This window comes from Monodelphis domestica, chromosome 1 (assembly GCF_027887165.1).
Source record: "Monodelphis domestica isolate mMonDom1 chromosome 1, mMonDom1.pri, whole genome shotgun sequence".
In the NCBI taxonomy this organism is placed as follows: Eukaryota; Metazoa; Chordata; class Mammalia; order Didelphimorphia; family Didelphidae; genus Monodelphis; species Monodelphis domestica.
This window is the reverse complement of record NC_077227.1, coordinates 516,468,258-516,495,836: the sequence shown is the minus strand read 5'-3', so window position 1 is coordinate 516,495,836 and position 27,579 is coordinate 516,468,258. Positions and strand designations below refer to the sequence as shown.

General features: G+C 43.9%; 3 protein-coding genes across 13 annotated transcripts in view; 1 reads left to right on the top strand and 2 right to left on the bottom strand.

The window, feature by feature from the left end:
- The window catches only part of ABHD1 (abhydrolase domain containing 1), a 19,913-nt gene extending 10,897 nt beyond the window's left edge, over window positions 1-9,016 (bottom strand). For 2 of the 4 annotated variants that reach the window (XR_008915465.1, XM_056813181.1), the window contains exon 1: window positions 7,354-8,146. Coding sequence is in view for 3 of the 4 variants with exons in the window: in XM_056813181.1 (XP_056669159.1) it covers window positions 7,354-7,467 (114 nt within the window). In the remaining variant the exon portion in view is untranslated. Of the gene's footprint in view, window positions 1-7,268; window positions 7,317-7,353; window positions 8,147-8,899 lie in introns of those variants that run through there. The other 2 variants (XM_001380330.4, XM_056813179.1) reach the window with 2 other exon arrangements.
- Window positions 8,311-27,452, top strand: CGREF1 (cell growth regulator with EF-hand domain 1). Of its 5 annotated transcripts, none has more exons than XM_056813182.1 (7): window positions 8,311-8,749; window positions 9,012-9,214; window positions 12,020-12,101; window positions 12,732-12,797; window positions 12,902-12,972; window positions 13,087-13,211; window positions 27,037-27,452. In XM_056813182.1, exons 1-7 carry the CDS (start codon window positions 8,700-8,702, stop codon window positions 27,052-27,054), a joined length of 615 nt encoding a protein of 204 aa, XP_056669160.1. In that variant the 5' UTR covers window positions 8,311-8,699; the 3' UTR covers window positions 27,055-27,452. The 5 variants fall into 5 exon arrangements, with proteins under 5 accessions (XP_056669160.1, XP_056669161.1, XP_007476054.2 ...); XM_056813183.1 differs by lacking the exon at window positions 27,037-27,452 and adding an exon at window positions 13,366-13,471 and having other exon boundaries at window positions 8,315-8,749; XM_007475992.3 differs by lacking the exon at window positions 27,037-27,452 and adding an exon at window positions 13,423-14,522 and having other exon boundaries at window positions 8,606-8,749; window positions 9,012-9,175.
- Window positions 16,301-27,579, bottom strand: KHK (ketohexokinase). 4 transcript variants are annotated; one of them, XM_007475990.3, is made up of 9 exons: window positions 27,448-27,579; window positions 24,049-24,165; window positions 21,231-21,365; window positions 20,909-21,043; window positions 19,401-19,473; window positions 18,777-18,923; window positions 17,126-17,214; window positions 16,728-16,885; window positions 16,301-16,592 (listed from the first exon to the last, which is right to left on the bottom strand). In XM_007475990.3, the coding sequence occupies exons 1-9, from the start codon at window positions 27,537-27,539 to the stop codon at window positions 16,507-16,509; spliced, it is 1,032 nt and encodes a 343-aa protein (XP_007476052.1). In that variant the 5' UTR covers window positions 27,540-27,579; the 3' UTR covers window positions 16,301-16,506. The 4 variants fall into 4 exon arrangements, with proteins under 4 accessions (XP_007476052.1, XP_001371049.1, XP_001371076.1 ...); XM_001371012.5 differs by lacking the exon at window positions 20,909-21,043; XM_001371039.5 differs by lacking the exon at window positions 21,231-21,365.

Below are 27,579 nucleotides of genomic sequence, written 5' to 3'. Positions count from 1 at the left end.
TTTGTTTTTTAAGCTGACCTGTTAGCAATACTCAAACTAGCTTAAATAGGCAGATTAAGATGGAGAGACTTGACACTATGGGAAATACTGCAACAAATCAAAGGAAACCAGGAAATATTCATCCAGATTCACCCCTGAATATGCTTTTTAAAAAAAAATAAACCCTTACCTTCCATCTTGGAATCAATACTATGTATTTGTTACAAGGCATAAGAGTGGTAAAGGCTAGGCAATGGGGATTAAGTGACTTGCCCAGGGTCACACTGGGAAGTTCAAGGCTAGACTTGAACCCAGGACTTCCCATCTCTAGGCCTGGCTCAAAATCCATGAGCTACCCAGCTTCCCCCCTGAATATACTTTTTAATTCTTGGGGTGATCCTAATTTACCTAAGGAGAATTGGATGACAAAAAAAGAAGCTAAAAACTTTTGTAAGGCCTGGATGGACAAGTCATTTGCCTGGCCAAAATATGGCTCCTTTGACTTCAAGATCTTAAGAGATTTGAAGTTAGCCATTAAAAACAAAGATTTTAAAGATTATAAATACTGGCTCTTGTGGGCATGTTATGTTGATAAATCAACCATTCCCTCCAGTGAGGAAACCATTCTTTCTTTGGAACCAGACCATTCTGGCTTAACTCCTTCAGTTCCTCCTCCTGAACCATTGATTAGGTCTAGCAAGAAACACACTCTATCATCCCACCTGGCCTGTGAGTAGGTTTCTCATCATACTGACCCAAACCAGGACTTGAACCCTTCAGTTCCTCTCCCTGTCAGACCTCGCTCATCCCCCACCCCTCCCATCTTCTTTCCTCCCAATCTATCTCTCTACCCTCCTTTACCATCCCATAATATGCATACCCTCCTTCTTCTAACTACCCAGAGCCTTCCCATCTCCTCTACCCCCACCTGTACCATCCCTACTTACCTTATTCTCTTGGCAATCCTTCTCCCTACCCTTCTTCTCTTGATTGATCCCACTCACCTACCTATGACTCCTCTTCTGGATCTCAACCTTCCTACTCCTCTCATCCCCAGCCCCATCCCCATTCCTCTCCACCACACCCCCAGCTTCACCCCTGATCTTTTTGTGCTACCTCACCAGCCCCTGATCAGGCCCTCCCACTCCATTCACCCACTCTCCCTCCTTCCCCTACTAGCCTCACTACATCCCACTCCATTGCACTCCAGAACACAGGCCAAGCAGCAGCTACCACAGATGATTCAAATAAATGTCTTTTTTTTCCTTTAAGGGATGTTCCTATCTATAACAGATGTGGATATTTAGTAAATATTAGACATCATACACCTTTCTCTCCACAAGACATTGAGAGATTCAAAGAAAAAACATCTTCCTATGAAGCTGAGCCTATGGTGTTAATAAATAAGTTTGAAAGCATTTTTCGCATATAATCCCACATGGCTTTATGTGGAAGATTTGCTCCAGGTCTTGCTAACAGTGAGGGAAAGGAATAAGATTCTTTCTCTTGTTAATCAGGCCCAGGGAGAGGAAATAACTCATTGGCCAACAGAAGATCCCAAATGGAACCCAAATTCAGAGCAAGATTACTTACAACTATGCCAGGCTAGAAATGCTTTGCTAAAAGCTATGAGGGCCTGTTTTGATAGGCCTGGTACGTGAACTACATTTGAAAATCTTAAGCAAGAAGACAATGAAAACCCCTCCCAGTTTATGGATAAACTTATTGAGCTGAGAGGAAGGTATATAGAACTGGATCTTGATAGGGAAAGGAATGTAGACAAATCAGAATGCAATTTGTGAAAAACAGTGTAAGGTAGTTAAGAATTCTTTTATGACTATCTGTCCAAACTGGCCTACGATGGACTTTGAAGATTTAAAAAGAGTGGCAGTTTATACTTTTGAGGGACATAAGTAAAAGGAGAAGGAGAACACTGACTTAGTGGAAACATTAAGGAAGGAAATAAAAGAATTAACTGCTAAACAGGGAGAGAAGGATAAAGAGAACACTACTTTAGAGGAAACATTGAGGAAGGAAATAAAAGAATTGACCAAAACAGTTGGAAAGGTAAAGCAAGGAGAGGTTGTAGCTCCCTTACAAGAATCCACAAAACAGCTACTAACATGTTATTTTTGTGGGAAAGTGTATCATATAATTATGAATTGTAAGAAGAGAAATCAGGGAAATAGGAATAGAAGTTTCAGGAATAGTAATATTGATAGGAGGAATAGTTATTTAAATGAGGCAAATCAAGACTCATACCCAAACATCTTTACTCAGTGCAGGAAGTCCCCTCAATATGGGGGACCCCAGAGGTGTGGACAAAGAGATTTAGATGACTGATGGTACTTGGAAGGGGAAGGAACCTCAAAGAGTCTGGAGGTGAATTTTTAAGCCTTTTCAGACCTCATTGCCTTATTGATGTTAAATGTTTCAGTTTGTTCCCCTCCCCAGGTTGAAGAAGTCTCTGTGACACAATTCTAAATACAATACATGATGTATGTAATTTACTGTTAACCACTTCATGTTATCAAAATTGAAATTTTCTGTTACATTGTCTTAATTTGTACCTCCCCTATGATTGTACTGTAGAAGAATATCATTGTAATAAGCCCATAAACAGCCTTTTGTTCCTTTTTTGCCTTTGTTAATTGTCACACAGATATGATGGATGGACTTCATCAAACTGGTTTCAACCTGTATAAAAGTTTTGGAGAATGTAATTATCTAATAATTTCAGTTGATTTTAATGGGTCTTCCAAAGTGATTTTCAGATATCTGGGAGCATCCCTACCTCTGACTGATCATTTGTCTGCCTCTGTGTTGTTTGTAACAAGAGTTAAGGGTCAATTTGTAGCTGAAATAAAGTGCAATAGCACTGTTGTATTTTCCCATCTCCTCATTTATTGAAAATGTAATGGATGACACATCTGAAGTGATTTTCACTTTTTAGTCCTCGGCTCCATGTGAAAATGGTTGCAGCATATTGGAAACAGTTCTGTTACACTGCTACAGTCTCATACCAAGAGGGAGGGAGGTTCCCAAGTGGCTTAATTACCCTGTGATGTGTTATATCATCCAGGAGGTGGGAATGATTTTTCCTGTAAAGTCTAGTAGTTTCAAAATGGGCTTATTATATTTGTACTCTTGAGCTTATTCTACCATTTCACCAGGATAATCTAGATTCCTGGTGACATTTTTGGACCCACAAAGTTTTCATCAACTATGCAGAGGTTTTCTAGTTTCTCTCCTACAAAATTTTGGAATGGTGGTAATAATAGACTTTGTTAAAAAGGTTGGCTAAATCTGTAGAACTTGTGACAAGTATTCATGTGTTCAAAGGTTTTTTAAATGTCACACAGCAAGTCATGTGAATCCTAATGATAGTGGGCTTGTTTGCTATTGTCATTAATGGGCTCCTATACTTTTGGGGATTTTAGTACTTCTTAGAGTCTGTATTAGTTGTTGTACTACTGTTTTTAAAAGACTTTTACCTGGTGGAAAAACTATATGTTCTCACACTGTGGATCCTGGCCAAGTTAAGAGGGATATAAATCTCATTTTTGGGTGAGCACCTTTTGTGTTGTGCCTCTGCTTGGCTAACACATTGTCACATGGAATATGAACTGTGAAATTATGATTTTTTTAATTATCTTTTCTCTTTATGTTTGTAATAGAATATTTGATTTTTCTTTCTTTTTTCCTATCTTTGATAATACTTGAAGTACATGAGATTAGTATTAATGTTTTTTGCCTTGAAGGATAAAGTTTACAGTATAAGTTTACAGTATCTATAAGCCCTAGTAACTATGCATACCCCAAAGCTTTAGAATATGGAAACCTGCCATATATTGATAAATGTTATGGGACTTTGTTTAATGATTGTGTATAATTCCAGGAGAAAGGAACAAAAGAGCCAATATACAGAGCCAACAAGCACAAAATCAAAACAGACCAAATTCAATCCAGAGATTATTGTTGAACTTCTATGCCAATATGAAAGGACTTGATCCTAGTGTGAGAATTGAGGTTTCGGCACTTGACATATGTTAAGATGCAGGACTCCTTGTACCACACTCCTTGTGCAATATTCTGTCAAGTACCTCAGGTTGGCTATCATCCTGGCTCCCTCTATCCCTGACAGTGAAGGTAAAATTAGACCAGGGAATGATTTTTCCCATTTGCTGCTGAAACATAGTCCCTTCTCTCTGCAAATTTTTGTAGTCCTGACTGAAAATGGGTAAAGTGCTATATTGCTGCTATTGTCCTACAGGCTTGTGAGATATGTCACTTAATTGGGCCTTGTCTGTGATTCAAGAACCTGTTACAGGTTTATTTTTTACTCAGGATTTTATACAGGAAAGATTTTTATTTTTTATCATTTCTGTACTTATTATTTTTATACACAATTTAATGTTTGCTTTTTATTTGTTTTTTATTTGTGGTTTTTGTCTTTCTTTTGACAATTGTTTCATATATCTCATAACTCAGTATGTATCCCAGTGTGATTCTGGTGTTGGTCAACACCCTCCTCAGGGTGGATTGTGTAATTATCCAAAAATCCAAGATTTAAAATTTTTTGGAGAAATTTCAGGAAAAGAAATTGCCAACACCCCAAATCAAGAAAGTGGATCCTTTTGGAGAAGGTGCTGAAAGATGCCTAAAGAAGCCACACACTGCATCAAAAGATCCAGAATGAACTTTGAGACATAATGAATTGAACTGAAGGGGGTAGAATATACTTATTCTGAATGTAAACTCTTATGCCAAAGGGGACTTCCCCCTAATTAGCATTTTGTCAATGCATCTATCAGTCAATATTTGTATTTTTCCTCTCATATTTCCCCTCTCATCTCTATTTTAACTTCCCTCTTAGAAAAATGTAATATTGTATGTACTTTTACCTAGAAGGGATTTAGAGGTATAAGATAGTTATATTTAAATGATCCATTGGGGAGACTAGTCTCCCAAAGGATCACAGAGGGGATTGTGTCAGGAAAGTTCATTCCCTACCCCTCCTGGAGGGTCGACCTGTCTGTCATGATTCCTCAAATGTGAACAGTGTCTGTGAACATCAATAAAAGAGAGGGGGTAGGGATTGACATGAAGCTTTTGAAGGAACTTGGGGAGAGAGCAGGTAGGTAAGGGGGAAGAGAAAGATTAACAGAGTCTAGGAAAAATGTGGTCTGAATTTAGAGTAAGAATAAGATTTAAAACTATGATTGTGGGGGCAGCTGGGTAGCTCAGTGGATTGAGAGCTAGGCCTAGAGATGGGAGGTCCTAGGTTCAAATCTAGCCTCAGATACTTCCCAGTTGTGTGACCCTGGGCAAGTCACTTGACCCCCATTGCCTAGCCCTTACCACTCTTCTGCCTTGGAGCCAATACACAGTATTGACTCCAAAACAGAAGGTAAGGGTTTAAAAAAAACTATGATTGTCTACCATTTCTAATCAATTTTATAAAATTTAATAACTGGGTAGATATATTAATTTAATTGTAACATACAGTAGGAATGATATAAAGGTGGCAGCCAAGGTGACAGGGAACAGTCCTCATTTCTTCACACAGCAAGTGAAGGCTGAGGTCAGAGCCAACCAGAGAACAATTGTATGGTAAAGAAAGCCAAAATATTTCAGCCTCATAAACATCCATCTCAATTCTGGTGCACGTTTTTGAAAACCATAGAACACAAATAATTCACTCTCTCAGACCCCTGCAGTAATTAAGAAGTCAGGATTAGGGAAATAGGGAAATCATAATGATTTAATGGCCTCTCAGAGATCTGAGATACTCCTTAAGTTTGAAGCTATCTGAAACTTTCATATCAGTTTGCAGAGGCACAAATGCCTAACACATCATAGATGCTTAATTAATGTTTGTTGATTGATTATACCAGAGTAATGGATGCAATTCCTGTAAAGACTATGAACTTCACTGTAGCTAAGTATTTCATGGTCATATTATATGTTGTGGGTCATAGGTGAAAATGTACCTGGACCAGTACCAGTCCATTGCTGCTGCTCAGAAAAACAATTCAAGTGCATATCCTATGGTGTTTCATAATATTAATAAGATCCTTATTTCAAAGTACCTTATATACATTATTTCACTTGATCTTTACAATACCTCTGGTTAGGTAAGTACTACAGATATTATTATTCCCATCTTACATGTGAGAAGACCTAAGGCTCATACTAAGTGACTTACTCCTACTAAATGCTTGAGTTGGCATTCAAACTCAGATCTTGCCTGACTGAGTTTGGGGTTCTTTCAGTAACACCATATCACCTCTCTAATACTAGTTTACTAACATAAATTGGAAATTTTCATCCATATTAACCACAACTTGATGATTAGGTGTTTCAAGACTCATAAAATATCAGAAGTCTCTATATATACCTGGTTATAAACAAACGAAAAGTTTTGAGAGGAACCATCATCATTAATTTGTGATCAGAATAAATAGAATTTGGTTCAGAAAAAGGAGCTTAGAACAACTTCCCAAAGGATAGGGATGAAATGTGCCTTGTTTTTTATTTTGCTAATAGGGATGGGGCACTGTGAATTGTTAAAAGTATCTTGGTAGACCTGACTTCCTGGAATAAAGTTTAATGAAGATTGGGGAGAGAGTACAGCCTTGAAGCTGGATTAATATTTTGAATACATTTTATTTGGTCTTCCCACTATTTAGATTGGAGGGCCTAGTCAGAGGGGGCTGAATGAGCAAGAGCCAGGACCCAGTCAGCCCCCTAAGCTAGGTGTGGCAACTCTGAGCATTCAAAAAAGGTGGAGTGCCCTTATTGCACTTTTTAAGGTGGGTGAGGTAGCCCTAATAGCAGCCAATGTTGGGAGTTTAGCTAGTCAACCAGTCTTGTGCTTAAGAAGGCACAGCTCCATCAAGGGGAGCAATTTGCCCAGCTAACACGGGAAGAGAAAAATGTAGAATAATGGCCGTTTTGTTTATTACCAGGACTGTTCCTCCAGATAACTCCTTTTGCCCTGTCATGTACCATTCTGAATGGCTTTTGGCCAAGCTACTGCACAGAAACCCATCTCTCTAGCTTCCTTCCCACCATACCGTTGTCTACAAGCCTGAAGGGCCAGGTATTTAACCCAAAGCTACGGCTCAAATGGATCCAGGATATTCCAAAGCAAATGAGGCAAGGGTCTGTCAGTTACAATCCCCGTGTAACACATGGGCAAACGCTAGAAGTAGCTAGTCTTAGAGTCGCCCAGAATTCCTATGGAAAAAGGAAGGCAGGGGACCCCAAACATTTTTGCAACGTACCCCACAGTTTGACTGTACTCTGCTGGCTGACATCCTTGACCCTGCTCCCAGACCAAGCAGCCCAGAGTCCCAGCAGCTCACCCACCTGAGGCACACATGCCCAGTAGTAGCCCAGGTAGAAAGCGGTGCTAAGGCCCAAGAGCAAAGGAACGAGCTCTCCCCAGGCTCCATCCTGCGGACCTGGATCTGTGGTCAGCATCGTCAGCCCGAAGATAGCTTGGAGCTGCCCGGCTCGGGCTCCAAGGGCGAGTCTTTAACTTTGAAGGGGAGGCTCCGCCCCCACGAACACTGGGCCCCACCCCGTACATGCGATTGGACAGTCTGGGCCCCGCCCCCGATGGTCCACGCTTGGCCCCTCCCCTTCCAGAGTCTCAGCTGGTGAACCCAAGAACAGAAGGGGAGAGTGAATGGAAAGGGAAAGATGTTGAAAACTGCCCAAGGCCCGGAGCAGCCCGGGGGCACGCTGGGACTGAGTGTCAGAGCCCAACCGCAGAGCTTCCCAGGGACCTTGAATACGTCCCCAGCCCTAGGCTCTGCGAACAAAGGCAGCTGGGGATGAGCTTTATCCCCTTTATCTAAGCACAGGGCCAGTTAAGCACAGGGGCAGTTAAGCACTCAGCACAATGATGCCCTCATCCCTAGTCTCTTCTCTTCCCTTTTCTTTTTCTCCCTACTTCTCATTTCTCTCCCTTGGAATTAGAAAGGATTCCCTCTCCCACACAAGCAGTGCCACAACTCCCATCTGTCACGTTATCATGCTGTTAACACCATTCGCACTTACACACAAGGACACAGTGATCACACATTTGATATACCCCAGCCTTACATACGTAGAAGCTGGGGCAAACAACAGTTACAAATCTAAACATATCCTTCCTTCCCTCTCTCCCTTCCTCCTTCGTCCATTTCCTCCCTCCTTCCTTCCATCCTGCCTTCCTCCCTTCGTTCCTGTCTCCCAACTTTTCTCCCTCCCCTTCCTTTCTTTCCTTCTTCCCTTATTCTTTCCATCCTTCATCCTTCTCTCATTTCCTCCCTCCTTCCTTTCTTCCTCCTTCCCTCCTTCTACCCTTCGTCCCTCCTCCCTTTATCCCTTCCCTCCCTTCTTTTCTTTCTCCCTCCCTTCATCCTTCCCTCCTTTCTTCCTTCTTTCCTCCTTCATTCCCCCTCTCTCTCTTCCTGTCTTTAATTTTCCTCTCTCTGACACACACACACACACACACACACACACACAGTAGTGTTGTGAACACGGCCAGCACAACATTCCTCACAGTTTACACATCCCTGTCACACAAACGCAGTATCATGATTGTACAGCCAAAATATGTTTCCCCTACACACACATATTATCAGTGGCAGAAACGTCAGTCATATTAATGCAAGCCAATAATACACTTTTCAGCAAATAGCACGCGCATTAGTCAATACGGTTACATGCCCAAGACACCGCCCCACCCCCAACAAAGTGACGGACAGCCAGCAAGGTACAGTCACATGCCTAACACAGCACCCCGTTCCCCTTTGTCTCTGTCTCTATCTCACTGGTACACATGGCTATCCAGATACCTAATACATCACCCGCTTCCTCCCCCATGCCCTGAGTATTAGCTGGGAAATTGGAGGGAGGAACCGACTAAAACGAAGCCCGGGATGCAACGTGGGGTGTGGTGGGGCGGGGCTGTCTTCCCGTGGCCTCCCAACTCGAGATGTGCTGAGGGCTCCTTCTTTCCCCACGGCGCGGGGCAGAGCCCATGCCTGTGCCCGCAGAGGGGAGGGAAGCGCTTGGCGACGTGGAGCGGCCACGTGGAGCAGACCAGGGGCGGGGACCTATCCGCGGCTGCAGCAGCGGCAGGCAGGCGAGACAAAGCTGAGAAGGTCTATTCAAGCGAGCGCAAGAGCTCACGCAGCAGGTGAGTCTGGAGCCCGTCAGGACTCTCCGAGCTCGGCAGGTGGGTTGGGCAGGGATGTGGGAAAGGCCCCAGTGTGTTTGGGGGAGAGGGTCTGATACCCGGTGATTGGTGTGTGACAATGACAGTGCCAGAGTCAGGATCTTTGCGTTTCCTTATTCAGTGTTAGCGAAGGTTAGAGCTGGGCAGTAAACACAAGGCTAACAATGTAATGTGAATGAGAAAGCCTCTAAGCCTCTCCCAGAGAAGTAGCAGAGTCCCTAAAAGAGGGTTACATTCCCTCTAGCCCTTCTCCTAGTCTACAGAGGGGAGAGCTTCTCTCTTTGTGCAGGCTTTTTTTGTGCAATCACTTTGGACCTCACCCCCGCCATCCAGGGCGAAGGGAATGAATCTTTGGAGAGTTTGGTAGCAAGGGACCAGAGCACATGTACATCCCCACCAGTCCGAGATAAGCCTAGCAGTAGGTCTCAGTGGCTTTCTCCCTCGGTCTTACTCATGATGTATCCACTGTTTTCACTCTATGACATCACTCAGATCCACCCTCATCTTGATTACCTTTGAGATAGAGAACTCTCTCCATAACTCAACCCCAATCCCATTCATTAGTAATATGTTCAGTCATCAGATCTCTAACAGGGTGCCACTGCTAAATACACAAATACAAGCATGTATGCAGGTTTACACATATGGGGAGGGAAAAGGTAAATGGAGGAGGATGAGAGGGAGCTGCATACCAAGTAGTAATGATGATGATGATAACATTTATATAGTACTTGAAGGTTTACTGAGTGCTCTCATCTGATGGTTACAAGCACTCTGGGAAGTGCTATTATCATCTTCATTTTACACATGAGGAAAACCGAGACTGAGAAAGGTGGAGTAATTTGCCCAAAGTCACAGAGAACGTGTCTAAGGCAGCCTTTGAACTCAGGGATTTTTGATTAAAGTCTATTGCTAGATGTATTTCAGAAGGGCAAAGTCAACCTCAAGAATAAGTGGAGTCATGTGGATTCCAAAGAGTCCCCAGAATAAACTATATTCTCCTCACTGGCCCTTTACAGCAGCCAGATATTCCACCATAACAGATACATTCCTTTGAGTCAGTGTCCTCTTTTAAGAAGTAAATTCTCTTCAGAGGCCTCCCCCCTTTGAAAACTGATCACACTTCAATCTTTAGGTCCCCACCAGCTGAAGTCCTAACCTGAGGGCATGGGGGCTTTAACTGGAACTGGGAGAAGGGGGTAGGGATAAGTAAGCGTGGGGAAGAAGGAAAGCTAAGGGGAATTTCAGAGACAGCCTATTGCCCTTAGATAGATGTCTGGGTAGGGCATATAGTGGAGAGCTCCAGACATTTGGGCAGCAGCATGAATACTTGAGGCAGCCAGAGATAGAAAATCCTCCCTATTGTAAGTCTTTCCCAAGAAGTTACATTGTATTTTTTTTTAAAACTCTTACCTTCTGTCTTGGAATCAATACTGTGTATTGGTTCCAAGGCAGAAGAGCAGTAAGGGCTAGACAATTGGGGTTAAGTGACTTGCCCAGGGTTACACAGCTTGGAAGTGTCTGAGGCCAGATTTGAACCCAGAACTTCCCATTTCTGGGCCTGGCTCTGAAAACACTAAGCCACCCAGCTGCCCCCTACATTGTATTTCTTGTATACAACATCATCATTTCCAATTAACATAATGCAAACTCCTTCCAAGCAAGGGCTGTTTCATTTTTGTCTTTGTATCTCTAGTACCTAGCACAGTGCTTGGCACATATGTAGTAGTATTTGCTGTAACAATAATAATGGTATTAGTAATAATAATAATAGCTAGCATTTATAGAACTCTTACTGTGTGCTGGGCTTTGTGCCCAGCACAAGTGTGTAAGCACACTTACAATTATCATCTCACTTGACCTTCACCACAACCCTAGGAGGTAGGTGTTATCCCATTTTACAGATGAGAAAACTGGAAATAGAGGAGGACTTGCCTAGGGTCACATAGCTAATAAGTGTCTGAGGTAGGCATCAAGCCCAGGTATTCCTGAGTCATAGAAAGTCAGAGCTTGATGGAAATTTAGAGATTATTAGTTCAATCCCAGTTTCTGAGGGCCGTGACAATTTCTGTCTCTGTCTCTCTTTCAGTTTTTTTCTATCTCCCAGACAAGCTTATCTTTTTCCCAGACTCCATCTTCTGAGTCTTCATCTTCAGAATAACTTGGCATTACTATCTGTTTTCCCTGGATATCTCCATGCCTTTCTTTTCTTTCTTCTTTGCTGCTGTGTTCTCTGTTCCTCTCCCAGGAACAATAAGGTTAGGGTATAGTGCATGGTGAGGAAGAAAGGAAGGTAAGTGCCCAATAGGGTACTTCTTTGGTGGAAGTGAAAAGGGTTTTGGAAAAAGTGTTGATCTGCAAGTCAAAACATTCTATTCCTTATTCTACCATGTCAGTGTTTCAGTTTCATCTGTGAAAAGAGGGAGTTGACTAGGGGATCTCTAAGGTCTCTTCCAGCACTAACTTTCTTGGTTCCTCCCTTGGACATCCTGTCCTCCATCAGACACAATGTTGTAACTGGCCACAGGGAGAAAGAATGGTAACAACTGAAGTGTTTTACATTACAGTGCTCTGATGAGTTAGCCACTATAGGTGTTACTATTCCCATTTTTCCAATGTGAGGAAACTGAGGCTGACAGAAGCCATTAAAAGACTTTCTCACCAATCACATAACTGATGCCTATCTGGTAGTATTTGAACTCAAATCTTCCAATTCTAAATCCAATGCCTTTCCTGCCATACTACATTGGCAACAGAGGTGTAAACCCTCTATTTCCTGACTTTCTACATTGACCTCACCTCCAGATTCAGAGAAGATGTTGTACTTGTCATTGCTGCAGTGGTTACTAGCTCTGGGTCAGGCTGCTCCCAAGGATGGGGCTACCAGGTAAGTGGAGCAGGTAGCACATGTGGGATGTGAGAAGCAAAGCCTGGGACCAGGGAGAAGCTGGGGAGCAGCTGAGAATGTGGAGTTGACAATCTACATCTGTGGAGATAGTTTCCACACCGGGCACAGTGTACCCCAAAATGATTAGCCAATATTTCCTTTGTGTCATACAGACATATACTAAATGTAGCCAACCCTTATTCTCATTCTCCACCTCCTCCATTAAAAAAAGAGACACAGACAGCTGCAAAAAGAGGGGAAAACAGAATCTAAAGTGGGAAGGAAACATAGAGGATACCTTCATTTTACAAATGGGGAAACTGAGGCCCAAAGAAGTTAAGTGACTTGCCCAAGATCCCTCAGTTAGGAAGAAGCATAACCCAATTCTCTGAGTGAACCAAGTTTCTCCCTTCAGGGTGGTAAGAAGGCTTCAGTGGCTGGGATGTCCTTTTTTTCCCCCTGGGTCCCTATCTCTTGGGACTCTGTCAAGGGAATCATTTATGCAAATATTCATTTTCTCATGTTTCCTATGGTTATGGGACTTGGGGAGCATGCTGCAGCTCCTGCCCTGGGCTTCAGGAGAGTGGCTTTACAGCTGCTAGTAAGAAGCCTCTTCGTTTCTCTCTCTAGGGCTCAGGCTGAAACCAGACATGATCTGCAGTCTAACCCCTTTCAGTCAGGTCCAGAGCAATTTCGGTAAGTGAGACATGGGGAGAGGGACCCTTCAGGAGTGTCCAGCAGGGCAGGCCCCCAGAGCTGCCTGGGGTCTTCTAAGTGCCAACTTTCTTTCATTCCAATAGTTTGCTGCAGAACTACCTAATAGGACTGGAACAGGCCTCTGGGAATCTAGAGCACATGAGCCGAGAACAGGGTGAGTTTGGGCCAATAAAGATGGACAAAGGGACCCAGGGATGGAAATCACTGTACACATGTCCCCTCCAGAATCCCATCCTCTTTCTCCCCTAACCCAGCCTTTCCTCCTCAGTGCTATTATATCTCTTTGCACTCCACGACTTTGACGAGAGTAGTCAGCTGGATGGATTGGAGTTGTTGGCTATGCTGAAAGCAGCTCTTTTTCCTGGGGCAGAGGCTTCATCGTCTACAAATCAGGTAGGTACTACTAGTTGAGGTCCCCAGTTGGAGAACAGCCTTCTGTTTTCTAACTGTGGCACCTGTGCACAGTTCTCTAGGGCTCAGTGTGGTTATGGTGAATCTCAAAGGGAGCAGTGATAGTGATCCTAGGAACATCTCATATTGTTTCAAGGCCCAGTAGGTATGAGCCCTGGCAATGACAGCAACCAACATGGATATATTGCTACAGGTGATCCAAGTAATAGATAAAGTGCTGGAAACTCAGGACCTGAACAGAGATGGGCTGGTGTCACCTGCAGAGCTGCTTGTCCTTCCTGGAGATACTTTGAGGCATCAAGGGCCACAGGAGTCCTCTGTTGCAATTCCTGGAGACTTAGGATTTGTTGATAGGTCTGCCATGTTGGCTACAGATCCATTAGAACAAACTATTAGGGAGCCAATGATCCCAGAGGGAGTCCTGGGCCCTGGAGGGGAAGATGTAAGGAAGGCCATAGATCCTGGGAAGGAGGTTAGGAGCCCAGGGGAGGACACAGGCCCTGAAGAGGATGGAAGGAAGGTAACAGATTCTGAGCAGGAGGCCAGAAGCTTGGGGGAGGCCATAGGTGGTCAGGAAGTAGAAGCGGGATACCAAAGAGAAGCTTCAGATATCACAGGCCCTGGAGGGGATGTTGGGGAAGGAGTTGAGGCTGTTGTAACTGAAGGGGAAATCTTGGAGCCAGGAGAGAGTTTGGAGCCCAAAGAACTTCCTGACGGGTTTGAAGGTCATGTAATTCAGGTGGAGAATGATGAAATGTGAGTCTTAGGGGATTAGGTCACAGTTCTGGAAGTCTTAATCCCCCATGAAGACTTCAGAGAGCAGTGTGTGTGTGTGTGTGTGTGTGTGTGTGTGTGTGTGTATCAGTATGAAAACCTTTGGGTAGTCTCTACTGCTTCCCTAGGGCACTTGTCTCAGTCCACCACTGCTCACCCTTTTCTTAGTCCTAATATGGGGCAATCTTTCATTTGGCTCATGGAGAACCCAGAATTCAGGTTGTTGAACAACTAATAAATAGCCTGAAACTCAATTGTCATTCTAGAAAAAGCAGCTGAGTAGCAGCTAGCCCTGTACTGAATGACCATAATTTTGAACTGGATCATCAAGAACTGAATAGTGTTTGCCTGATGGACACTTGGCTCCATGTCTAGACCAGGTGATTCAGTTCAGTACATGGGTGAAGGGCTTTAGGGAAAAAATGAATGGGCAAATGGCTCTATGTAATCCTTGGACCCACAGACCTGTGACCTCTTTGTAATTTGAGACATTTTATACAATAAAGTCTGAGAATCTGAGCTAGACTAGCCCCAGACCAGTCTGTGAAATGATAAATTTGTACTTGGTGCCAGTAAATACCTTTCAATCCCTTTTCTTTTACTTAATTGCATTCATGCTGCCCCTGGGTATATACAACCATTCCTGGGCCTATTTTCTCCCTTTCAAACCCCCCTCCAGGCCTGCCTCAGTGATGTCAGGACTCTGCTCAGCTAGCTTTCTTAAATCCAGGTGCATGCCACTCCTCCCAAGTAAGACTACCAATGATACCCCAGGTTTCTAGAACTCTCAACAGCTTGTAAAGTCCTTTGCTCACAAAGCCCTGCAGAGTGGATAATGGCTCACTTAATGTTGGTGAAGCTCTATTATTAGCCATAAGTAAATTGAAGCTCAAAGAGCTTAAATGATTTGGCCAAGATCACCCAGCCACTTAGCGAGTGCAAGAAAAAGGGTTCAAGTATGAATTCAAACCAGTGTTCTTTACAATACCTCAGGCTGCCTTTTAAATGCCTCAACACAAAAAAAGGAATTCTGATGGTGGGGCTTGAGGTAGGACAGGTCAGTAGGGAAGATATCTGAGGGCAGAGAGGGTTGAATTCCCTCAACTACAAGCTTGTACAAGGGGTTGTCTACACAGCTTATATGCAGAACCAACTATGTGAAAGCCAGGTACTAGGTGTGATGGGACTTACCTCATAGAAAATCCTCCCATGGAGAACTGAAAAGCAACTGGACTCCACCATGTTCCACTCAGGAAATCACCATTTGAGTTTCAATGGATCTCTGAGGCAACCTGACAACTATTTACACATATTCTGTGGTGGGGGGGCAAGTATCCAGACCCCTCAAGGACATGGGGGAGGGAACAGGGTCAGGTTATTTTTTACCATCCAGGCAAGTCAGTTGGCCTATGCAGTAGATAAAGGTCTGGTCTTGAAATGAGAAAGCCTTAAAGACTTCTTAGTTTAAGTCACTTAACCTCTCTTGGCCTCATTTTCCTCACTGATAAAAGAACTTCAATTTACTTCCCATGGTGGTTGTGAGGATCAAATGAGTTAACATAAAGTTCTTGCAAACTTTAAATGCTATATGCATGTGGGACTCAATGGATAGAGCCAGGCCTGAAGATGGGAGGTCTTGACTTTAAATCTGACCTCAGACACTTCCTCAGGACCCTGGACAAGTCACTTAATCCCCATTACCTAGCCCTTACTGATTTTCTGCCTCAGAACCAATATTTAGTATTGATTCTAAGACAGAAGATAAGGGTTGTTTGTTTTTTTTAAGTGCTATATAAATGTGAGTGATCACACTTTAGGAACCTGTGATTTGGAGCTAGTCTTTACTACATGGATGACAGCCTTCAAGGCAGGCTGTGGCTTGCTTGGTGATGAACCTCCAAAGTCAGCAGAGTTCCTGAGCCTGTTTTTGAAACTTGCTCATGGTGGCGGGAGCTTGTACTCCCCTGGCTGGGACCTCTGGGGATCCCTGGTCCATTCTGTGTCACAAGAAAGTATTCCACTTTAATTAAGGAAAGTATCATATAAATGTAACACTTCTTTTCCCTCCCTAGAGTTTCAGATATCAGGCAAAAAAAGAATGTGCCCTAGGGGCTGCCATGATCCATTAGCATAGAGCATATACCTAGAGGTTTCTTCTGTGGGTGGCTCTGCCATAGCGGGGGAGGCTGCTTCTGTCAGGATGAACCCTAGTAAATCCCATGCAACTCTTGAAATGTATCTAGAGCCCCCAATCTCAACATATTTAACTTGCAATATGCTGAAGGCAAGACACTGGCTTGGTGGAAGAATTTTTATTTGGATTAAAGAAGAAAATAGGTGAGAACCAAGCTGTGGTAGGGCTAGGAAGTTCCAGCCCTGGCTGCACCTGCTCTGCAATTTGGATGACCATGACATCAGGGCAGGTAGAGACACTCAGCAATGCCCTGGCTTCCTTATTCTCCTAGAGCCTACTGAGGGTTGTGCCTTCTGACATCTAGTGCCTTCACACAATTCCATCGTAGCCTTGTATCCCACACTTCTTGCCTGCTATTCGGCAACCAAAAGTCAATGCCTCCTGCATACTTTTCCCTGGAGGAAGGACAAGTAACTCAGAGTCTCTCACATGCCATCCACCAGAAGACTCCTCAGCTTCACCATTACAGCCCCTTGATCCACCCTTCCCCCACAAGGTCCCTGCCCCTAAGCTTAGATGGCAGCACTCACCCTGAGAAAGGCTGAAGATGACAGAGGCATTGAAGGTGTCTCCGGCCCCCAGGGTATCTACCACTCGAGGTGGTGGGAATGCATCAGAGTGAAGGAGCCTTCCGTCAGGGCCCAAGGCATCTGCTCCCTCCTCTGCCCATGCACATACTAGCACAGCCCTGTAGAATACTCCATTCAGCACAAGGAGAAACCCAAGAGAACTCAAATATGGGAAGAAAGCCTAGACACAGGCAGGGCAGAGTATTTCCCATCCCACAGACTTTCATGAATTGTTCTAGATACAAAAGACACACACTAATTCCTTTGTACAATGGCCCTGACTTATTCCAAAGGATGAGGAAACCCTAAGGAGTCCCACCCTCTTCCAGTCCCACCCTCCTCCAGACTTCCCAGCTCACCCTTTCCCTACACGGCTGTACAACCCCTTTAGGGTTTCTGCAGCTGACTGAAACCCCATGTGCCTGGCCACATCCTTGCTGACAAAAACCTGGTAAAAGAAAAGACAGATGAAAGCACTAGTAAATCTAACACCAACCCCCAACCCTGCCCATATCTACTCAACTGCAGCATTCCTAGGCTGCCCCCAGCTCACTCTTTGCCCACATCTGCATTAATCTTAGCTTTGTCCAATCCTGTATAATGGGAGGTAACCAGGTGAAATAGAAAGAACATTGAATTAGGAATCAAAAGTCCTGGACTCAAGTTCTGGTTCTGAGATTTGAGCCAAATAATAACTTTCCTGAACCTCGGTTTCCTTCTCTGTAAAATGAAGATAAAACTGCTTGGCATGCTTATATCACAGAGTTGTGGTAAATGTCAAATGATTTGTATATGGAAACAATTTGTGAACTATGTAAAGTATTATACAAACACTGGGTCTTATTAATTTGTGCTTATAAATTGTTATGCTACCATATGCATAGGTTTATAGGAGTGACTAACAAACCATGCTGGACTTCTTGACCTGTCTAGTTAAAAGAGTAGTCACAGGCAGTAGCCAAAGGACCTTTCTCCTGGTACACAGCTCAGAATAATTCAATTCAACACAGATTTATTCAGTCTACTAAGTGCCAGACACTGGAGATACAAAGACAAAAAATGAAATGGCCCCTGCCTTTAAAAAGGTTATATTCTGACTGGCAAATATAGGTGGCTACTCTGACAGCACTCGGGTTGTCTCCTAGTGAAGAGTTGGTCCTGGGCTTTCTGTGGGGAATTCTGAGATATTCTAGAGAGGCATTACAGGAGAAAGAGATGAACTCAGTTCATTCTAGACCTGTTAAGATGTTGGGAGATCTTGGGAGAACAGATTAGGGCTCCCCCCAGGTTAGTCCTTTATCTCAAGCAGCCCCAGGATTTAGGACAGAATGTGGTGCAGAGATCTCATCTTCACATGTGATAGTTGGAAATTGTTTCCAGTATGGCTAGTTTGGCCCATGATGCTGCCACTCCTCCCCAGTTTGGCTGACACTCTTCCCTTTTCCTCCAATCCTACAAGCTTCCTGACTTCTAGAGTGTAGACACATCAACCAAGAGTATCATACATCTAGTTCCTACTGGAACTCTGGGGCATGGGCATCCTAGACTGTACTTAATGAATAGAAACACTGGGCAGTCCCAAGGGGCTGCAAATCACAGCTATGCCAACATGGGTTCTTAACAAAAGGTCAACTCTAGGGACTGAAGGCTGGGAGTAGGGATGAAAAACCCTGCCTTTTCCTCATTCTAGTAGACCCCTAGTCATAGAATCAGAGGACCATAAATTTAGAGCTAGAGGGGGTCTTAGAGGCTATCTAGCCCAACCTTCTATTTTACAGTTGAGGACCTACAGCTGAGAGAGATTTAAATGACTTGCCTGGGGTCACAGAGCCTATTTGGCTGGATCTGCATGAATCCAAATTCAGGATCCTGTCTACTTCCTCCATCTCCTAGGACCTGTCTGTAGGATGATGGTGCTCCCAGGGCCCTTGGAGGGATTTGATTTGGCTGCCAGCAGTAGATAAGGAGAACTTGGTGGAAACTACTAATTGGAGTTTCCTAGGCACTTACCACATCCCCAAAGGCAAAAAGCTGGTACAGTTCTTCCCTGGGTTTCTCTACTTCCACAGAGGTCCTGACCTGCTGCTCTCGGGGAAGCTTCTTGTTGTGCTTCTCTATCCGCTGTAGCATCTTCACCTGCTCAGATGCATTACGGCCCTGGGAAAGGGAGAGAGGTTGGGGAGAGTGAGCCAGACCATCCTCCCTGGAGATCAGGGGAATATGGCTTGTGTCTCCAACTTCAGCTCTCAGGGACACCAACTACTACTAGCTTGTTCCAATCCAGCAACAAACTGTCAAATGGAAGTCCTTGAGGAAGGGGGCATTCAGGGTTGGTAGGCTGGGCAACTGACTTAGAACTCTAATCTGATCAAAGCCCTCAAAAGGCTGCCAACAAAAGTGGGAAAAGCCCTAGTAGGCTTCAACAAAGGAAGCTAAGCTATGTGGACATCAAACAAGACCAGCTCTGAGCTCTATGCCCCTTCTACCAACATAAAAGCAATAGCTAGATACCAATCTAAATAAATGATCAGCATACAAAAAAGTAGAGTCCTTGGGTGTGTTCTTGGGAAAGAGAGAGAATGGAAGGGAGAAAAGTGTTGGTCTGGGGCCTTAGAGAGTTGAGGTAGGGCTTACCTCAATGTGGATCCACTTGTACCGGTTCAGATCAACCTTTTCAAAGTCCTTTGCTGACACATCAGGCAAGTTTCTGAACATCAAGCAACAGGTGGAGGGGAGGGAAAGGTTGGATGTGAAAAATTAGAGAAGCCAGAAGGCTATGGCCTTCAACCCTAAACCCCAGCCAAATGCACTGCAGCATGGCAAAAAAATAAATAACCCAAACCAAAATTTTAATCAACAGCACATTGCTGAAAGATCAGACCGTCCCTGAAAAGGTACGTTTGAGAATGAGGTATTGTAGATAATGTGCTATTATGAACCTTCCTGCCAAGATACAGGTGATTCCCTACATCAGTGCTAGCATTTACCCTCATAAGACATTAAACTCAGAATGCAGTGTTCTGGATTGTAAAGCAAGCATTCCAGGAAGTTTCAGCAGATCCTTCTAGCTCTCTGAGGGTGGACCTGGATGTTCCCTGAATTGGCCATTTTGTTTATGGATTACCTTGGCAGGAGTTAAAGTTCATCTTCAAGCAGAGGGTCTAAGTTAATATTTGACTGCCCCTGGGGCTCTGAGCCTGCATGGGTACTCCTGATAGGAAGTTGTGGTGCAAAACCCTATCTAACCTCAGGCATAGAACATGTGATAGGTAAAAGTGACCTGATAACGAGACTCTGAATTTCCACCTACTTTGTATCCCAGTTGAGCCCAGAGTCTCACACTCTGCTCCAACAACATTTGTATATATGTTGTGGGGTGAGGAAGGACTAGCTGAAGGATCTCCCTGGTCTCTAGACATTAATACAATCCAACCTATATAGTCAGTTCACCCTCCTAGAAGACAGCTTGGGAGAAAAGAGACTTTCTCTCATCTCTAAGGCAGCTATTGACCAATCCAGTCAGTCTACAGGATATAGTCTATATTCCCCAAATCTGGAGATTCCCAGGTGATTATTACAAGCTAATACTAAGCCTAAGGGAGGATGCCTATGCCTCCAAAATCCTCTGTGCCAAAGCATGAGACAATAGTTTCTTTTATAGGAGCTCTGAGCTCCCAATTTCAACTGGGTGTCAAGGTACAGTTCTGGGACTGGTCTTGGCTACTAAGAATGAGTGGAATGGGTTAATCTCTCCCAAACTCTCGCACATTGCCTTCCATTACATAACACTCCCTCCCTGCAAACCCATATGGCTTTAAGGTAATTTTTCTTTACCAAATGCAGTAACTGATTAACTAATTATGAAGGAATCAGAATACAAATTAAATTATTTAAGTGCCCATCCATCCATGGTACTGAGCAAAGGCCAAGCTACCAGGCCTGGCAACATCTATTCATTCCCCATACCCCTGCCCCCAACTTGACCCTTATTGGAGATGATTCAAAATCACTGACTGGCTCAGCATGGGGACAATTTCAAGCAAAAGAAGAGGCCAAGAAAGTGGACAGCAGAGATACCCACATTGGCCTGTAAGGGAAGAAAGAGGAGCTGATTGATGAATTGTGCCAGGGACTAGCCTTACGTGTCATAGAGGACAATGGTACGGGAACCATTGGAGTTGTTGACGATGCAGCAGGAGCAAGGAGTTTCTCCCTTGTTCTGCCATACCACCTGCGACGAGTCCACACCCCGATACTTAAAGTCAGCCACCAGGAAGCTTGGGGTGGAGCATGAGATCGTGGGACGTAGCGGGGAGGGGGAAACACAGGTTAGAACCTATGAATGGCATGGAACTCCAATGGGACTAGAAGCATGCCTTAGAACACCTGGGGCCCTGTCTGGTATGAGAGGAGTCCTGTCCTGGCCCTGGGAAAGTCTTTGTTCACTGGAACAGATGTACACACCTGTTAGCGTGCAGGATGGTGCGGCTGCCAGTGGCTGCACTGATGATGACAGTGGAGATGGGGATGGAGCCCACACGCTGGGGGACTGTGTAGCGCAGATCCACAGAGTATCGGCGAAGGTCATCCAAGACAAAGCTGCCAGGTGTGGGGGGAGTACCACACTGGGGAGCAGTTTAACAAGGGGCCTGGGGGCAGGAGGGGAGCTAACAGGAACACTTGGGGCCCTGGAAAGCAGGTGAAGGACAGGAGAGCAAGCAGCAAAGGGGAAGATTGGGAAAGAGCATAACCCCTAACCCTGGAATGGCCCCCAGGTCATGTAAGAGGCAGGAAGGAGCAGATAAGGAAGCAGCCCAACATGTATATGGGGGGGGGGGGTCATTAGGATAACTTTCTTTAAGGGATATCACTTCTACAAAACAAAATCTGAACATTGCTTTAGTTCCTATAGTCTAGAGTAGTGATAGCAAATCTTTTAGAGACCAAGTTCCCAAATTATAACCCTCATGCAGCATGTGAACCCCCAGCCTTACCCCCAAAAAGGGAGGGAGAAAGCACTCCTATTGGGCTGATGAGCAGAGGGGTGGGTGCATGAAAGCAAAGTCCTCAGGTGCATAGAGAGTGGGATACCTTGGTATACATGCCATAGGTTCACCAACATGGCTCTAGAGAATCACAAGATCAAAGAATGCAAGAGCTGAAAGGTAGACTGCCCTGTCCAAACTTCCTAATCTTTCAAAAGGAGAAAGAAACTGAGGCTTAGCGACACTTTAATAATAGCTAATATTTACTTAATGTTTACTATGTACTAGACACTGTGCCAAGTGATTCACAGTTTTCTTATGTGATCCTCACAATAGCTCTGAGAGCTAGCTACTATTATTAACCCCATTTTACATATGAAGATACTGAAACAGAAGTTAAATAACTTGCCCAGGGTCACATAGCTAGTAAGTGTCTGAGATCAGATTTGAACTCTGGTCTTTGATTCTAGGCCCAACACTATACACTAAGCCACCTAACTGCCTCACATCCTTTTCTGAGCCAACAGGAACTATCATGGTCCTGCTAGTTGCCAAAACCAGAACTAATGATTAATGATCACGGTGATACTTTGTCCCCCAGTTTGAATCCACATGTACACTCTGATGGCACTCTAGCAGAACACTGATATTCGATTTGGGGATATTCAGGTCACAACAGAAGTTCCTCTACCCCCATTAGCTAATACTTTTTAGTTACATAATTTTTTCTGGGGTCTCATTAAGTACAAAAATCTTGCCTACTGCCCTGTGCAATAAAGTTCTCTTTGAGTCCTACAATTCTAGCATTCTTTTCCTTTCCATTTCCTTCTCTACCATATATTCTTGGAGGCACCAGCTCTCTATGGGGCTGCTATTTCTTCCTTCTCCCTTACAGTATTTGGGAATATTGGATTGTCCCCCACCCTCTCCACTTTAGCTGGCAGTCACTGTATTCCTGAGGCCAGTTAGTATCACCTGCTTCAAAACTCCTTCCCAATGGAAGTTCCATTCAATTAGACAGGGTCCCAGGAAGTCCAGACCAGGCCTTCTAGTCTGAGAACCCAGAATATGAAGAATTATAAGCCTTCTTCTAGCCAATAAAGAGCTCTGGGTCTGTTCTGATCCTATCAGTGATCTTCTAGGAGCCCTTAAAAATTCCAACAGCCAGAATTAGTCTATTCCCAAACCCAAAGGCTTGGTAAGAAATAAGCTTTAGAAATATGGCAAGTTGAAACCAGATACCTTGTATTCACTTCCCTATTGATCACTGGTCACTTAAGATTTCCCAGGCAATCTTATGCATGTGGCATTATATCCAAGGCTGTGGGATCCTAGGATTGCCTACTGAGATGAACATTTCAATCACAATAGGGGTACAAAGGGCTGGTACACCACAGCTCAGCAACCTGGCAGCTTGCCCTGCTGCCCACAGTGAGCAAAGTTTGGGCCTCACCTCCCTGATAAATGCTTGCTGAATCTGCAGAGCCCAGGATCAAAGGGTTCTTGGGCATTTGCAATGCCTGACTATGTATTTGGTGAGTGACCTTGAATGGGTAGCTCTCAGTGTTTGAACCACTCAGTAGCAAGATAAACTAAGTCTGTGTTTGGCAAAGAGGAACCTCCCTGGAAAATTGCCCTTATATTTTTCACCTCAGTCTCTTCACACACAGGTATCATAAAGAGAGTGTGAGTTCCTAAGGTCCTTTCTGCTCTAATCCAAGAATACTGACCCTAAGATATTCATTAATTGTTATAATCTCTATTAAGTGCCTACTAGGTGCTGGACACTGGTGATACAGAGACAAATAGCTTAAGTTTTTGCCTTCAGGACGTTTACAGTCTATTAGCTAAAGATAGCTTTTAAAAATGGGGTAAAGGAAAATAGGAGGAAAAAGTCAGCAGGAGGGAAAATCCAAAGAAACAAGCAAGGGCAAAGGGCTAGGCATCTCTGGAAATAAAGCTTTAATAAGCAGAACATTCTAATTAAACATTCCAGGAGTTAAAACCTCAAACATACAACTCTTCACAGGGATTCTTTTTCTCCCATCTCTCCTCCCCATTTAAAGTTACAGAAGGACCTTAGACATCATTTAATTCATTTTCTTCATTTTAGAGAATAGACTAAGGTCCAGAAAGGGCAAGCAAAATCGTTGGAAAGAGCAGAGTCTAGTGCCAATCTTTGGGGACCATCCCTTTTTCCTTCCTCTACAGAGGAGCTTCAGTATTTATTGTATCTCACTCCAGTGGTATTGCATAGGCTAACTTTCCTAATAAGGTCAGGTTTTCCCCATACTCACTCAGCAACATGCCCAGGAGCCAAGGAGCCCATGAAGGCACAAGGAGCTCCTAGGAGGGAAAGGATGGTGCAGGAGTTGGAGGCATTGCCACCACGCTGCCATCGTTGGGTCAGGCACCTGAAAGGAAAATGAATGAATGAATTATTATTTTTAAAACCTAAAGCATTAACCTCATACATCCAAACCTTCCTTTCTGAGAGCAAAGGCTGTTCCATTTTTATCTCTATAGCTCTATTACCTAGCATAGCTTTCAACATAGTGTTTAATAAATGAATGTCGAATGAATGAATCCTTTCCTGGATGGGAGAGGTGAGTCTAACTACAGAAAGGGTTCAGGTCTCACTTTCACTACAGCCAGACTCAATACATTCTTCAATGGACTCCATAGTCATTTTCCACTGGTACACAAAGGAATTAGCTGCATGTCTCCTACTGACATCAAATATGATAATCAAAACCTGATAATCAGCCCTGCCAGAACAACGATGGTTACCAATTCTATTGTGTCTGGCCTGTCCTCACTTTCCTTTATTTCCTTCACTTATGATGAGCTATAACTTTTAGTGAATAAAGCTACAACTGGATTATAACATTGGTCTCTCTGGTAATTGCATCAACCCTGGCATTTTGAAAGAGACAAAACTACTTCAAAAAAAGTAAAGATATCAAATTTACCAAAAAACCAAAACAAAACACTTTTTATGGCTATTACCTATATTAAACTATTGAGAGGGATAGGAAGGAAGAAAATCTAAATTCTAAAGTATAAAAAATGTCAAAAACTATTTCTACATGTAACTGAAAAAATTTAAAGAATTAGAAAAAAGTAACTTTTTCCTTGAATAATATAGATCAATGACATATAATCCAGGGCAGCTAGGTAGCTCAGTGGATAAAGTCAGGACTAGAGACAGGAGGTCCTGGATTCAAATCTGAACTCAGATACTACCTTAATGTGTGACCCTAGGCAAGCTGCTTAACTGCAATTGCTTGGCCCTTGCCATTCTTCTGCTTTAGAACTGATACTTAGTATTGATTCTAAGACAGAAGGTAAGAACTTAAGAAAAAACCCAACAACAACATATGAACCAAGTAGTAAAATATTTAAGATTAGAAACTAGAGCCTAAGGATGGTAATTTTTAAGTTTGTATTTGAAAAAGTTTAAAAATGTCCCAGTTGTGTGAAGTTTACAAAATGTTATCAGACAGAAGGTGGTAACCAGTTGTTCTGACTTCACAAAAGAACACTGGCTGAAATTGTATTGGAAGGGATTTAGATTAGGGAGAACATTGCTTACTTTGCTTGCAGATTGCCTTTTATTTTTGAAATTCTTTGTATCAGTAACGGTGAACCTATGGCACAGGTGCCAAAGATAGCACACATAGCTCTCTGTGGGCACTTGGCCACCCCCTCCCAGTTTGTTACTAGAAAGGCAGAGAGGGACTCCAGGGGAGCTGCTCCCCTCTCCCTCTCCACCTTGCCTGATGACATTTTTTTCACATCACAGCCCTATGGGAATGCACAGGGGCTAAAGTGGGTGGCTCATAGGTGGTAGAGCTGAAGAGGAGCAGAGCACTACAGTCACTCCCCTCCCCCTCTCTACACTCCCTAAGGACATTCCTCACTTCACCTGCTCTGCCCAGCAGCCCAGTGGAAGCACTTTCTTCCTCCCCTATGTGGGGGAAGGGCACAACACTTGGGGGGGGCAGCACTCCATATCTAAAAGGTTTGCCATCACTGCTTTATATTTTCCCCTTACTACAACCCTATGAAATAAGCATAACAATGATCTCTATTTAGAACAGCTGTTCTCAACCTCTCAATTTGTAACAATGAGAATACATAATGCATATCAGGTATTTACATTCCGAATCATAACTGTAGCAAAATTACAGTTTTGAAGTAGCCAGCAAAATAATTTTTTGGTTTGGGGTCACTGCAACATGAGGAACTGTATTGCTGGGTCACAGCATTAGAAAGGATGAGAACCACTGATTTAGAAGATAAAGAAACTGGAAAATAAGAGGTTATAATCAATGGCCCAGGAACTTAATCCTCCAGACTCCCAGATCTAGCATTCATTACCCTTTGGAAATTCCATGTTATCCAAGAAATTAAAGAAGATTCTGGAATCTTACTCTAAAATCAGGGATTGATACACCTAGACCACCTTGTGGATAGGCTAATCACAGGATCATTGATTTAGAATGGAAGGGACCTTAGATATCTAGTTTAATTTTCTCAGTTTAGGGAGATGAGGAAAAGTCTAGAGAAGTTATTTAAATGACTTGCCCAAGGGCACAAAAGGAGTAAGTCAGGTTTCAAACCCAGATTCCCCGACTCTAAAATCCAATATGCTTTCCACTGAATCATATTTCTCTGGAGGGGCACTCTTGGATTCCATGCTAAAAGTAACATTGAACAAAGGAAGTCTAACCATGCTACTGACAGTGATTTCCTGGAGATCATTTCTACCAACTGCCTGGTAGGTAAGTTCTTCAGGTACATGTCTGACGTCTCTAATAGAGCCAAATGGTCACTCATCCAAGAGATATCTCAGGCATCAAGTCGGTGAGAGAGAAGAGGACACCATCTTTCTACAGCTACCTTATGGCCAGAGCTCTAAGCAGAAGCTGCAGCACAGATTCTCGATGCTTGCTGTCTTGAAACCCTGCCAGCAAAGATAGTGTATAATCTCAAAAATCAAGGGGGGGGGGGGGGGGTGAGGAACAGCTGGGTAGATCAGTGGATTGAGAGCCAGGCCTAGAGAGGGGAGGTCCTAGGTTCAAATCTGACCTCAGATACTTCCCAGCTGTGTGACCCTGGGCAAGTCATAATTCCCACTGTCTAGCCCTTACCGCTCTTCTGCCTAGGAACCAATACACAGTATTGATTCCAAGACGGAAGGTAAGGGTATGTATTAAAAAAAAAAATCAAGTTTGGTTGGGTGTCTCATGAATCTAGAATCTCGATCTCTCATTTTACAGATAAGAAAACCGAGGTGAAGAGGCCAGTGACTTGTCCAAGGTCACACATTACGTTGAAATTTGAACTGTCTAGTGTTTTCCCAGTCCAAGACGTTTTCCAACACCCTGTTGCTTCTCATCCGAAAGGAACCGTCCAGGGCCAGGACGACCACACGGGTTTCCGCACTGGAACCCTCGGGAAGGAACTGATTTCAAGATTTCGGGGAACTGGCCACCTTGAGCAAAAAGATGCTCAGTTCATCGGAAACCCCAGCGTCCCTGCCGCGCCAATTCACCCCTACAGGGTCCGTCTCCCCTAGTTCTCAATTCTAGTGCGCACCTCCTGCCACCAGAGGCTCCCCACCTCCTTTGCTGAAAGCCGGGAGAGGGGGGTTGCGGGGCGGCAAGCGTGGACCTGTTCGAATCCCCTACCTGCTGTCCGCGTCCTCCTCTGGGTATTTCTCCACCACATTGATAATGTCCAGCACCACGAGCCCCACGCACAGGATCTGCTTCTCTTCCATGGGCTCCGCGCTGCTCTCGCCTTGGAAGGCCAGCACAACT